The sequence below is a fragment of the Desmodus rotundus genome, chromosome 4 (genome assembly GCF_022682495.2).
Source record: "Desmodus rotundus isolate HL8 chromosome 4, HLdesRot8A.1, whole genome shotgun sequence".
Classification (NCBI taxonomy): Eukaryota; Metazoa; Chordata; class Mammalia; order Chiroptera; family Phyllostomidae; genus Desmodus; species Desmodus rotundus.
In genome coordinates, this window is record NC_071390.1 from 19265302 (window position 1) to 19280392 (window position 15091).

At 43.3% G+C, this 15091-nt stretch overlaps 1 protein-coding gene across 1 annotated transcript; it reads right to left on the bottom strand.

Moving 5' to 3' along the window:
• Nucleotides 1-50: 50 nt before the first annotated feature.
• GSTO1 (glutathione S-transferase omega 1) lies at nt 51-14459 on the bottom strand. Its single transcript, XM_024555361.3, has 6 exons — nt 14112-14459; nt 13776-13884; nt 7660-7882; nt 5164-5262; nt 3288-3394; nt 51-400 (listed from the first exon to the last, which is right to left on the bottom strand). Exons 1-6 carry the CDS (start codon nt 14143-14145, stop codon nt 247-249), a joined length of 726 nt encoding a protein of 241 aa, XP_024411129.2. The 5' UTR covers nt 14146-14459; the 3' UTR covers nt 51-246.
• Nucleotides 14460-15091: the final 632 nt, after the last annotated feature.

Below are 15091 nucleotides of genomic sequence, written 5' to 3' on the forward strand. Positions count from 1 at the left end.
AAGTATCAGACATATCTTCACTTATTTTATTATTTTTTTTATTTTTAGACAGAGGGGAAGGAAGGGAGAAAGAGGGAAAGAAACATCAATGTGTGGCTGCCTCTCATGCTCCCCCTACTGGGGACCCTTAACCCAGGTTTGTGACCTAACTGGGAATTGAACTGGTGACCCTTTGGTTTGTAGGCTGGCATTCAGTCCACTGAGCCACACCAGCCAGGGCCACATCTTCACTGACTTGTGCCCCCATCAAAGCCCATAGTCACAGGCCTCCAGGCTGTTCTGCAAGTAGAGATTTAAGAAACCTTGGAAGGTCTTCACATCAGTGAGGAGGGCTGACACAGTGGGATCTTTCCTCATGGCTGCCACCCAGAGCTTAAGTTTTGGAGTGTGGTCTACACACCTGTGGGAGATGGAAAGAATGCAGGTGTGAGCCAGACCAAATAGGAAGGCATTGCAAAGTCTCCTATATGTCATCATTATCATTCCGCAGTTTCATTTTGTTCTCCTCTAACCGTTTAAAGTAGTTCGTTAAAAATATTTCTTTAAAATGCATGTAATTATAGAATAAGACAGGCCTCCTTTTGCTGCACTTCTCAGATACTGCATTTTTTACAGATTCAAGGTTTGTGGTAATCCTGCACTGAGCAAGTCTATCCGTGCGCTTTTCCCAAGAGCATTTGCTTCATGTCTCTGTGCCACATTTTGACAATTCTAAGAATATTTCAAACTCTGGCCATTATTTTTATATTTGTTATGGAGATCTATGATCCCTGACCTTTGATGTTACTAGGGCAAACCTTTGACCAGCAAAAAATTACTGAAGGCTCAGATAATGGTTAGTGTTCCTTTATGCAAAAAAGCATTTTTAAATTAAGGTATTTATATTGTTCTTTTTTAGACATAATGTTACTGAACACTTAACAGACTAAGGTATAGTGTAAACATAATTTTTATATGCACTGGAAATCAAAATATTCATGTGACTCCATCGTGATACTTGCTGTATTGCAGTGGTCTGAAACTGAACCTGCAGTATCTCTGAGGCATGACGGTATTAGTTTGGGGACATACTGTAGAAGTCTTTGTTTTATGGAACAGGAATCTTCCAAAAGGAAATGACTTGCTCATTTGGCGTAAGACTATTCCAAATTGAGAGACTGATAACTTATTAAAATAAGAACATGAAAAACAACCCATCTATGTCCAGAATGTGACTAAAAAGTGAAGGGATTAAAAGTACATCTTGCCAACCATAAAAACAGTCACAGGGATGTAAAGTGCAGCACAGGAAATAAAGTTAGCAATGTAGTAACTATGTGTGGGATCAGATGGGTACTGCTAGACTAATTGGGATTTTCAATTCACAAGTTATATAAATGTATAATCACTATGTTGTACACCTGAAACTAATATAATATTGTATGTCAACTGTAACTGACAAATTTTAAAAGAAAGAAAGAGAGATGAAACTGATGGATGCCAGAGGGGAAGGGGTGAGGGTGGATGATAAAGGTGACGGGGATTATAGTCGATAATGTTGTGATTAAGTTTGCATGGCGACAGATGGTTAGTATACTTACTGTGTTAATCACATTGTAAGGTATATTAATGTTGTACACCTGAAACCTAGTATTTGAAACCTAAGATCTGAGCGTGATAATACGTTCAATTCTGTAGATAATTTTTATGAGTTCATTTGAGCCAAACTGACGACAACTGCCAGGAAGCAAAACCTCAGCGAGTTGAGAAAATGCTCCAGAAAATGGCAGTTTTGCACCCTGCTTTATACATTACAATCCAAAGAGAAGATGTAAGTGGGTTACATGAAATCCATTGGTGAAAGATTAGGGAGATGGGAGAAAGCAAAGTGGGGAAACTTCTGGGATTGGATAAAAATTAAAATGATGGACACTTCTTTTACACAGGTGGGTAGAGGGTCAGCAATTAACATGACAGCAATGACAATGAGGGGACTGTGGTCTCTGGAGTGGTGCCCATGCTTTGAGGGGCCTGGTAAAAGGGAAGTTACTTTGTTTTTACAAAGGTATGTTTATCAGGTATGTTATCCTGGATGCAAAGGACAACAGACAGGCTTAGTTAAGGTGAAGATGACCTTTGGCAGGGAACACTCTAGCCTAGGACAACATGACTACCGACCATAAACTGCTTTTTGTTAAAAAGCTTTAATTTCAGACCATCCTAAGTGGTTATTTTCGGTCTCTATGAGTTTGTAATGCCATAATGCAGGCCCTCCCTGAGCTTGTCAGGTTTAGTATGTGGCCCCTTTTTGTCCACAATACCAACTATACTTAAATTTTATTGTATTTATTTTTTAAATTTTATTTATTTTTAGAGAGAGAGGAAGGGATGGAGAAAGAGAGGTAAACAGAGCAGTTGCCTCTCATGCACCCCCCACTGGGGACCTGGCCTGCAACCCAGGCATGTGCCCTGACTGAGAATCGAACCAGTGACCCTTTGGCTTGCAGGCCTGTACTCAATCCACCGAGCCACACCAGCCAGGGCTATACTTAAAATTTTTTTAATGTTTTAATAAATTTTTAAAAATTTAAAGAATTTTTTTGAAAGAGTATTTTTTAAAAAGTAACCCTGAATAGCTCTAAGCTTTAAGAGGGAGAAAGCCAAGGTGGCTGCCAAACTGCGAAGTGTGGAGCTTGGAAACTAGTATGGGAATCTTACTGGTAAATAAGAGGCAGCATTGGTCATAGCAATCCCGCATGACAGCCTTATAAAAAGGTTATCCTTGTGGGTTTAAAATTTTTTTCAGTTACAGTTGGCATTCAGTATCGTATTCGTTTCAGGTGTGCAGCACAGTACTTAGACATTTATGACACACAAAGTGATCCCCCAGGAAGTCTAGCACCCATCTGACACCACACAGTCATTACGATTTTACTGACTATATTCCCTATGCTGTACTTTACCTCCCTGTGACTCTTTTGTGACTGCCGGTTGTAATTCTTAATCCCTTCACCTTTTTCACCCAGTGCCCCCACCCAAACCTTCCTTAGGAACTTTTACCCAGGAGGGAGGGAGTAAATTACTTTTAAAACTTTTTACCACGTCACAGAACTGCTGCCCATCCCCCAGGGTGGGAAGCAGCAGTGAGTGTGGACGTATGACACGCCCAAGCCTTTCCCTCCTGCCTGCTTTTTTCCATTCGTAACAGTTGTATAAAATATTTTAACTTTTGTTCAGAAATAAGGTCAACATATGCTATTCCAATTATCATTCTCCTAAATTATTCACATAATATTCAAAATTCTTACTCATTTAACTCCAGTGCTTCCAGCCGTTCAAACCAGGGCCAGATGAGGTAATCAATCATAGAAAGTGAATTGCCACCAAAGAAGGTTGTCTTCTTACTGGTCAGAACCTGAACATTAAATAAACAGCATGAGAGTACTTCTTATTTGTGCATCTCGGAAGACTCATCATCAGAGACGCAGGTGAGTTAAACAGAGTGGAGAGAGCAGCCCTGTTTGCTCTTCGTATCCAAGTTCACTTTTTGTCTATTTGATCAGTTTAAGCTTTAGAATCTGTTGGTTTCGGATGAAGCAAAACAATCAGCAAGATAAACTAGAAAGTGATGAAAAATAAAATAAGCAACAGAGTACAAGATCTTTGTAATGCAACTAAGGTCTGGTATTCAGAATACAGAAAGAACTCCTGGGAATCAAGAAAAAAGGCAAACAACCCATGAGAAAATTGGGCAGGACTTGCACTTTACAAAAAATGTCCAAATGGACAATAACCATTTGAAAAGGTGCTCAACTACATTAGGTATCAAGGAAATGCAAATGAGAACCAAAATGTTGTGACACTACGCATCCATAATGGCTAAAATGAACCAGACAAAGTTAGCCAGAGTGGGGGACCACTGCTGATAGGAATGTAAGTCGGTACTATGATATTTTACAGCTGAGAGCATGCATACTTTATAACCCAGTAATTGTACTTGGAAATGTGAACGTATATTCACCAAAGGATACATGCAAGAATGTTCACTGTAGTACTATTTCTAATAGCCCCAAAGTGGAAATGTCTGCTGTCCACCAGGAGTAAAAGGGACAAAAGATTTGTGGCACAGAGATATACTGGAACGCCATAAAAAAATAGGAATGAACTACACAGGACATTGATGAACTTCACAAGCCTAATACTGTGTGAAAGAAGCCAGGCCCGAACGTGCGTATTATGTTATTCCATTTGTATAGAGCACAGAAAGTAGCCAAAACTAATACTGTTTTTTGATATGGGTGCTGGTTCTATGGCTGTGTTCACTCTGTAAAAATTCATCAAGCTATACTCTTATTCTTTGGGTACTTTGCAGATAATCCTTCAATAAAACAATTTACCTAAAATACATTGGAAATAACTAGATTAACTATTAAATAAAATTATTTGAAAACAAAGCACAAAGAGTGTGTTTCTAAAGTTTAGGAGGATGAATTGGTGTTACGATTTTGTCAAAGGCGGAAACTGAGAATGTTATTTCATTAATCAACACCAAACCAACTTACCTTTAAAAAATTATATAGTTTTTTTTCAGGGCTCCTATAACATTCTGCATTGTAAACTGATTGAATCTACCTGAGTGTTTGGAATGTCTCAAGACCAAGAGGAGACTCGACCTGAAGGCACAAAATGGCAGCTCTCCCTCAAAGGAAGTAAAACACGTCTGGGCTTTGCCAAGTGTCTGTGTGATTCATGGCAAACTCTTCGTGGCGAGAAATGCTTATTATATAATGCTAAGCAGAAAAAAGAACACAAAATGGTATCTACACTGATTAGTTATGTTAATCATTTTTTAAAAATATATGGACAAGGACTGAAAACAGCATGGAAAAACAATGAAACAGGTAACAGAAATGTTGGTGAATTTTTTTTTTCCATATTATTTTAACATCAGTGCAACAAAATGTATTAAAAGCAAGCTCATGTCAAAATATCTTTAGGTGTTTTGGTTTATATGTTAAACACACTGCTTATGGCAATCTCTTATAAACTAAAATTTCTTATTTGGTATTACTCATTGCTATAAAGCAATTTGGGAAATGGGAATACGAACAAAAGAGCAGAAGGAAGAGGGTAGATGTAGTGTATCATTTACTCTGATAAAAGCTAAGAGACACCATTGATTACCTCCTCAAGCTTGCTGAATTCTTTACGAAGTTCTTCTTTCAAGCCAGAGCAGTCTTCCTTATTTTTACTTCTAATAAAGCTTCCTATCAGCGATGGTACCTAGACAGAGAATAATTTATTTTATCAGTGGGAGGCCCAGTGTACCAGCCTCACATAAAAACATGATAGAACCCTCTAGTCCCAGTGTCAGTGTTCTAGAAACTTCAAGGGTACACCCATTCCTGTGTTCACAGGGGTCATACGCTGATCCTCAAAACAGTTTTGTGGCCTAAGGTGCTGTATTAAACAGGATTTTATAAGTTGCAAATAACAGAACCCGCTTTGGCAAGTTTGAGCCAAAAATATCTTTAAAGGACACTGAGTGTCTCAGAATTGTTGGGGCGCTGAACGAACAGGCTTGGCACTAAGCTGCAACATACCAAAATCATGCTCAAACTGACCTGCTGGAAAGCACCCACTGTGACCAGTGAGCTGAAACTAAAGGTTTGTGCCAGGAATGACTCAGAGGTAACTAATGCCCCAATCACCAAAGCCGTTGCTGCTCTGAAATTTAATTTGGCAACCACCAGGGCTCCTGAAAGCCTGAAGCCATGCCATCAACCACTCTCACCAGCAGAACCAGTGCCCCACACCAAGCCTATTTCCTCACATTGACCGTTTCTGAACTGAACTCTACCATGTGTGTATCTGACAGGGAGAGCCTGGGTCGCAGACCTGGGCCCCAGCTGCAGAGGGAGCTGGGGAAGAGAATTGTTCTGATCTCTGCCCTGGGGAGGACATGGGAAGACTGTTCAAAGGGGAGTGACTGCCTGAAGACCTGCCAGGTATAGTGTCACCTGCTTTAATGCTTGTGATGGAGGTGTTTGTGTGTTTGGTATCATCTCATTGCGTGAGACAGAAGTCCACTCATCCCAGTTTAAGTAAACAGGCACTCTGAATGAACCCCCTGAAATCCCATGGATGTCAGAACAGCTTGTGCTCATTGGAACTGAAGGTTTGCAGGCTGCCCTTCCACCCACATTTCCTGCCTGGTCATTCATCTTTGCTTGTCTTTACATGTCTGTTCTGTACTATTTTCCATATATACGTCCCTCTGCAGTGTTAATTTCTACTTCCCTGTGTGGCTTTGGAGAAGCCCCAAGTCTCTAATTTTATTTATATATATGTATATATATATTTTTTCATCATTCAAAATTTCCCCACTTTTACTGTCTTTGTCTCAGTTCCAAGTTTCTAGGAGAGAAGATGATTGGGCTGGGGGTCTGGGGTGCACGTGGGGCATTTCTAGTTTGCTGAGCTGTGGCCAGGAAGGTAGGGTCATATGCTACCTAAGACCACCTCTTCTTCAATGTGAGCATCTTTAGCACTGAGGCTCATTTTCTTTCTAAACAGTACAATGAATCTCTGGTTACTTTTTAAAAAATTTTCCACCACCTTTCTTGTAAATTCGCCCTACTCTCTGTTCATTGACTTTGAGAGTAGCCATCTCTACTATTCTTTCCCTCTCATCCTGCTAAACCAGACAAGTCCTTCTTCCTTCTCCATTGGCTTCCCTTTGCACTGTGTCCTTAAACAATGTCTTCCCTGTAAATCCCATCTTCACGGTGTTTGTCTAGAGACAAGATATTTCTGTGTGTGCTGATACATGCTGACAGGGTAACAGGATTACAGACACACATCCTCACACTGCTATTCTTGTTGTCTACTATTGGCCACGTCCTTGTTAATACTAACTGCTTGAACTAATTTATGCTAATTAAGATACAAACAATTCTTCTACAGGAATGCCATTTACTCAGTCAGCTCCATGCTACTACCTACATGGAACAGAGAAGCTCACTGCCAGACTCTGGCTGGAACAGCAAGAACTAACACTGAGATTTACCACGTCTTGAACTTGGCTCTCGGTGTTTCATGAACAGTTATATTTATTTTACAAATTATGACCTGAGACACAGAGGTAAAGCAGTAACTTAGCAAGGTAAACAACTTGAAAGGGGCAGGGCTGGTCACAAACCTAGGCGGCGAGTCAACAGTGACGCCCTGGTGCAACACATGCAAGAAGGCAGGCAGTCACCAGCAGGGAGGTGTCAGTGCACGTGGGAACGCAGAGCTGGGCACTCACCCACTCGGAACGAGCTCCTGGAAGGCAGCAGTGTCTGAGCAATACGTGAAAGAGGATTTGGAGAGAACCGGGCAAAGTGAGAAGTGGGAAGCGTCTGCCAGCCAAGAGTTGGTAAGGTGGTGAGTTTGGGAAAACTGAAAACATTCAGTATGGCTGGAATATAACATGTCAGGAGAAGAGTGAAGAGGAATAACTTTGGAGAGGTAAACAGGAACCGATCAAGAAAGGGCTTGTAGGGACAGGTCAGGGCAGATGAGTATAATCCTGTTTTGTTTTCCTTTCCCAAATTACTGAACCATAAATGACCACTGATAGAGCTTTAAAAAAAAACAGATTTTTCAAATAGGACCCGACATTTCTTATACACACACCTTAGAAAATAACTCAAAGACCATCTTTTGGCGTGCTTTCTCATAGGGGTCCTCTGGCAACAGCTTCTTCCCTGGATACACTTCATCCAGGTACTCACAGGTGATGGCAGACTCATAGATCAGCTGACCCTGACTGTTCTCCAGAACTGGCACCAGACCAAAGGGATTCTTCTCAAAGAACCACTCAGGCTTATTTTTCAGGTTGATGTTGATAACTTCATGCCTGAAAGGCAAATAGAAGACAAGGAAGAGAATGAAACATTTTTTGTAACTTCTGAATGAATCATCACTGGTCTTACCATCCACTTAGCTGATCAGACCCCACATTTGGGAGTCAACTCAGCCTCGATTCCTGCTTCCCACACCCTCTTCCTCAAGTCAAATGGATCAGCAAGACCTGTCAGCTAGACCTCCAAATCATGTTGAATCATCTTATTCACTTCTCAGCTTTATCACTACTACCTCATCCAAAACATCATCTGCCACCTGGTCCCCCACAACAGTCCCCACCAGCCTCTCAGCTCCCTCCCTATGAGTGGCCTCCCTACAGTCCATTCTACACACATGGCCAGGTGGAGCTTTGCCAAAAGTAAATTAGATTAGGCCACTCTCCTGCTTACAACCCTCCAATTGCTGCTCACTACAAAGAGGATAAACTGGTGTGTCACATTCCATGACACACAAGGCACATTTGATTTGTCACACCTGCTTCCTACGACTTTCCTTCTGGTCATCATCTGGCCACACTGGCTTTTCTTATATTCCTTGAATTTGCCATACACGTTCCCACCTTGGAACATTCACGCTCACTGGTCCTCTGCCTTCTCTGCCCGTCTTCCCAGGTCAAACACTACAGGCACAGAGAGGCCTTCCCTGACCACCCACCCATTCTGAGGCTGCTGAGGGTCTCATTATGTGACCATCTTGTTTCACTTTCTTCATTGAACTGATACATATCTGAAATTACTTTGATCCTTAGTCACCTGTTTATTATGTCAACTCCCTAGAAAGTAAACTCCATGAAATCAGGGATCTTATGTGCCTTGTTCATTTTAACAAACACATAAAAACAAATTTAAAATAGGTTTGAATGCTATGAAGAAAATACAAATAGTTTCAGATAGGCACTCAGTAAATATTTGTTGAATGAATAAACAAGTGAAAATGCTTCAAGATTGTCAGTAAAACACTTCATATTTGGCTAAGAGGTAACTTAATTGTAAATTATATAAGGCAACTAATTAAATTGGGTCCACTATCCACTATATGAGAATCAACATAATTAAATTCAGTTCCCTTTGCTAACTTAGGTAGAAAGTTCCTTCCTTTTTTACAAGGATGTTAAGGAATCCAAAAAATATCCACCCACAAAATAAGCTTTCAGATTAAATCTCCGTACTTTTTTTTAAATGGTGCATGGTAAATCGCAAAGTAAACCCAAAAGGAAGAAAACAGGTGAAGTCTGGGGTTATGTTCAGATTGTAATTAGATCTAACTTATTTCTTGCCTGACAGATTTTAGAAGAAATAAAAGAAAAAAGTCTCACATAATTGCTAAAGCCAGATCTATATAATTATCAAATCTAGATAATTGCTCAATAGAACACACTAGTTACTCAAAAATAACATACACCAACACCTTTTGTTTCCTATTTCCCCATCCACCATAGTAGCTAAAACAGCATTTAGTTTGAGGATTTGAATATGTAAACACCCGTCCTGAGGGGTGTGGCTCAGTTGGTTGGGCATCATCCTCCAAAGCAAAAGGTCACAGGTTCAATTCCCTGTTGGGGGCACATGCCTGGGTTGCAGGTTCAGACGTCCGGTCAGGGAGCGTGCAAGAGGCAGCCAATCGATGTTTCTCTCTCACACTGGTTTCCTTCCCTCTCTCCCTCCCTTCCCCTCTCTCTAAAACTAAGTATTTAAAAACAGTATGTCATCACCCATGAAAACAAAGGAATAGCCAGATGAAACACTAGTGTGTGGGTGTGTATGTTTTTGTTAAAAGGTTCATATTCTGAGGGAACACTCAGATATGAGCCACTATAAAAACAAAAGGTATGGTCAAGATAGAGGCATAGGTAGATACACTGTGCCTTGCTGGGGACCGCTCTGTGTGGTTTTGGAGACTGTAGCCCCTCGAGAGCAAGCTCTGAAAGGGGCTAGTAAATCTCCCTGGAAAACCAGGTCATAACGCAGGTGGCAGGCATGACTTGATTCTAACACTGAGGGTCCCGTGGGAATCAGGCCTGAAAGGTACATTTTTGTCCTCTGAAGTCGGCTCTGCTCAGCGACAAACCCTGTTACTATGACCCAGATGCTTGAGTGATACTCCCTACTTCATGAAATATGCCTTTACAGCCATCTGGCACCTGCACGTCTCGCAGACCCCAACCTGAAAAGATTTCTGTGTTTCTTTAATTGTTATCTATAGATAGTGTTAGTTTTTTATGACTATAGCCTGTTGGATATTAATTGATAAGCTATGCACGGGTGCTGTATCCCCCTGCACTTCCCAACCCTAATAAAAGCCTTGTTGGAGAAGGGCTCAGGGCATTCTCCACTAGAGGGAATCACCACCCCTTTTCCCACCAGAGCAACAAGATCACATCCAGGACAACTCTGTATTTCCATCTACCGCAGCCCTGGGGAACCTTGAGGGCCGAAGTCCCCCTCAGTGCCTCCTTGCAAACCAAAAGAAAGACAACAAATTTAAATACAAAAAACAACCAGAACTATCAGAAAATCTAACTGTATGGAAGTCCGACAATCAAGGAGTTAAAGAAGAAACATTCATCCAGACCGGTAGGAGGGGCGGAGAAGGGCAGCCAGGGCAGAGAGGACACATGGCAAGGCGGAGGCTGGTGGACCTGGTCAGGAGGCAGCTGGCAGACTGAATGGTCCCACATTTGTGTGCAGATAAACCGGGAGGAACAACTGGGGAGCAAGACAGACAATGCAACCCAGGGTTCCAGGGCAGGGAAATGAAGCCTCAAATCTCTGATTGAAAACACCCATGGGGGTTGAGGCAGCAGCGGGAGAAACTCCCAGCCTCACAGGAGAGTTCATCAGAGAGACCCACTGGGCTCTAGAACATACACAAACCCACCCATCTGGGAATCCTGGGAATCAGCACCAGAAAGGCCCAATTTAATTTGCTTGTGGGTAGTGGGGAAAGTGACTGAAATCCGGCAGTGAGCAGAGCAAGCGCCATTGCTCCCTCTCTGACCCCTCCCCCACATACAGCAACTTGGGTTGCCCCACCTTGGCGAATACCCAAGACTCTGCCCCTTACTATGTAAAAGGTGCGCTGAGACCCGCCCCCCCCCCAAAAAGGCCCAAATGAAAGAACAGATCAAAACTCCAGAAAAAATACAACTAAGCAATGAACAGATAGCCAACTTATCAGATGCACAGTTCAAAACATTGGCAATCAGGATGCTCACAGAATTGGTTGAATATGGTTGCAAAATAGAGGAAAAAGTAAAGGCTATACAAAATGAAATAAAGGAAAATGTACAGAGAACCAACAGTGACAGGAAGGAAACTGGGACTCAACAGTTTGGAGCAGAAGGAAGAAAGAAACATTCAACCAAAACAGAATCTAGAAACAAGAATTCAGAAAAAGGAGGAGAGGCTTAGGAAACTCTGGGACAACTTTAAATGGTCCAACGTCCAAATCATAGGGGTGCCAGAGGAGAAGAGGAAGAGCAAGAAGTTGAAAACTTATTTGAAAACATTATGAAGGAGAACTTCCCTAATTTGCCAAAGGAAATAGACTTCCAGGAAGTCCAGGAAGCCCAGAGAGTCCCAAAGAAGTTGGACTAAGGAGGAACACACCAATGCACATCACAATTACATTAGCCAAGATTAAACAGAAGGAGAGAATCTTAAAAGCAGCAAGAGAAAAGGAGACAGTTACCTACAAAGGAGTTCCCATAAGACTATCAGCTGATTTCTCAAAAGAAACCTTGCAGGCAAGAAGAGGCTGGAAAGAAGTATTTGAAGTCATGAAAGGCAAGGACCTACATCCAAAATTACTCTATCCAGCAAAGCTATCATTTAGAATGGAAGGGCAGATAAAGTGCTTCCCAGATAAGGTCAAGTTAAAGGAGTTCATCATAACCCAGCCCTCATTATATGAAATGTTAAAGGAACTTATCTATGAAAAAGAAGATCAAAAATAACAAAAAATGACAACAAACACAACAATCAACAACTGAATCTAAAAACAAAAACAAAAATGAACTAAGCAAACAACTAGAACAGGAACAGAATTAGAAATAGAGATCATATGGAGGGTTATCAGCATGGAGGGGGAGGAGGGAAAATGGGGGAAAAGGTACAGAGAATAAGTAGCATAAATGGGAGGTAGAAAATAGACATGGGGAGGTTAAGAACAGTGTAGTAAATCTAGAAGCCAAAGACCTTATATGTATGACTCATGGACATCAACCAAGAGGGGGAATGTGGGTGGGAAGAGGGGTGCAGGGCAGAGAGGAATAAAGAGGGGAAAATGGAACAACGGGTAAATAGGTAATAGTATAATCAATACGATATATTTAAAAAACAAAAAGTAGATCATTTGTGATAAAGAAGGTTCTCAGAACAAAAGCATTTGGTGGTAACCTGGCACTGTGAGTCAACAAGTCAACATACCTGCCACAAGTTGGAACACGTACCTTTTAACGAAAACCATGCTTTGTTAGGTTATGCACATGGTAAACATCTAGTGGTATACCACATGGTAAAAAAAACTGATGAAAGTCTCCTGGCAAAACAGATCCCAGCCTGTTAGTACACCCCTGTTGTTGCACTACCCGGCAACTGTCACCACTCTTCACCACCCGTAAGGTAAAGAATCATTTCAACTTTCCTTTGGAAAACTCCCAGTAAGTAAGGTAGAGTTGTTTTCAAACTACAGTTGCAGGGGGCCACATAAGCCAGGTCTTGGTGCCCTGACTTCAGCTGCATCTTGTTCTTGGACTTGTCAATTATATGAGCGCAAAATATGTCTTTTTTCACTTTGAATTACAGTTCTCTTACTTGCAATAAAAGAATTCTGACTCATAAAGCAAATATTATAGTATTTGGATGAAACAGTGTTTTGGAAAAATGTTATTAAGTGTTGAGTACTTTGCTATATGTTCAGAATCAATTCATCCAAATAAGATGCCAATCTTAGTAATGAGGTGAGGGCTAATCGATTCAATAATTTGTTTTTGAGGTGAGGACTAATCCATAAATAACTTGTTGGGGTTTTTTTCTTTAGAATACATCTTATATGTCTTCTGGGCAGGAACTGCCTGCCTAATTCTCTCCCTAGAAGACTAAAATACCTTTATAAACCCTAAGCACATAGATGGAAAATTTCTTAGAACGGGGGCTACATTTTAAACTTCCACACCACAGGTATCTCATGTCTGTTTCACCTATTCCAAAAGTCATTGGAAAGGGGGCAGTTCCAATGGATATTTGACGTCCGCAGAGAAAAACCAAGTGACTACTGCACGATTCCTGTGGCTAACCCATGTCAACCATGCAACTTTCAATGAGGCTCCGCAAAGGACTGAATTTTTAGGCACAGACCCTTTGACTCGACCAACAACCCAACCTGCAGGGAAGTGTACAGCATAGTTCATTGTACACACTGCCAGGAGACTCAAGGTATAAACTCTGTACTAGGCTAATTATTGAACATTTGATGAGGAATGATATGCTCAGAATAACAGCAAACAGTATGTCCGACAGACCGGACATGAACCGGACGTGGAAGTCAGATAAAAGGAAAAGGACAGTGGACCAGGAATTAGGGATTTACAAGAGCTAAGAGAGCCGCCGCCACTCATTACTTTAATTAGACCCCATTTTTCTAATCCAAAAAATGGTTAGGTTAAATGGAGTATGCTAGACTTCTGGAGTCTACGGCATTTCCCCTCATCTCCCTCTCCAGGGAGAGGGTTCATAACTTGCTACATCCTCCCCAAACGGCTGAGAATAGTCATTTGTTTTGCAGCAAAGGAAGCTCCAGGGGCCCTATTCGAGATTTCCAAACCCCGCCCCCGCAGCTGCTGATTCCCGGCTCGCGCCGGGAGCGACCCCCGCCTGGGTTCTCACTTGATTCCCTTGGCTGCCAGGACTAGGCGCGTCCTCTCGGCGAACGGGCAGAACCGCATGCTGTAGACGCGGATCAGGCCCTCCCCGACCGGCCCTGGGGGCGCGCTTCCTGCGGAGGAGAAGCGGAGGCGGTTACAGTGTCTGGGGAGACTCCAGGATCCCCAGCCTCCCGCCGTCCCGAGACCAGACGCAGAGAGATCCCGGGCGCTGCCGCGCCAGCCCGTTCCCCACGGGGGGAGGCCCTGTGGACAGGCTCGGCTCCAAAGCAGCCGCAACGCGACCTGCGGCCAAGGGTCGCCGAGAGCACCCCGGCCTCTCGCGGCGGGCTGACCTTACCCTTCTCCAGGCTCTTGACTGACCCTCCGGACATCTTGGCGCAGCGTAGGCCGAGCTCGCACGCGGGGTTTGCAGCGTTTGCAGGAAGTAGTCGCCCCTCCCTCTGTCCTTTCTCCTCTCAGAAGTGCAGACGGGGCGCGGGCTGCCAGCTCCGCCTGCGCCGTGTTTCCAGGACCCGGCGGCGCAGCCCTGAGCGCTTAGAGCGAGCCCACGCCCAGAGCCAGCCCACGCCCAGCGCGACCTCGGAGGGGCCCGGAACGCCGCGCCAGGCTCTACTTCCCACCCTTAGCAAGAAGGAACGCGTCGCCGTCGTAGCCCTAGCGCTTCCAGGGAAATCGCCGCCCCGACGTCCCTCCGCTGCGCCCAGACCCCGGGCTGGCCTTCCTGGTTCTGTGGGGATAGTGCCTAAAACCCTGCAGCTGGCGGTTGCGCCAACCTGTGTCGTGCGGGCCAGGAGATGCACCCACGTCATGATGCACACGCAAAAAAACAAAAACAAATAAAATAAACTGGAGCCATTTCCTAACCCCTAACGATGGTGGTTTAATGTCTGCCCTATACGCGGGTCCACACTGACCCTGACCTCCCGTATTCCCCATCCCTGCTGGGAAACCCACTCGGGCCTCCCTCACGTGGCACGGACCTGCTCATAGTTCCCCCTCTGCTCCAAGGCTTCCCCAACTTCAGGGCCTGTGGCTTGGGCCCAGCTTTCGCTCACGGTTCCAGAACATGCTCTCCAAAGGTTCCTGTCCATGGCGCAGTGACAGGTCGCCCAGTCACAAGGACAGCCTTTTCCTCCTATCACTACTAGTTTAATATGACTACTGGGAGGGCCACTGTCCCTACTGTACCCATAGGACACATCCTTTTAATTTTAACCCAAAGGAAACAGCCCAAATCTGGGTATTACTAACCTCAGATGGTGCTGCTTTCAACAATCTACTAAACATGTGGATTTTGAAGCTCTACTAAGTCATAGA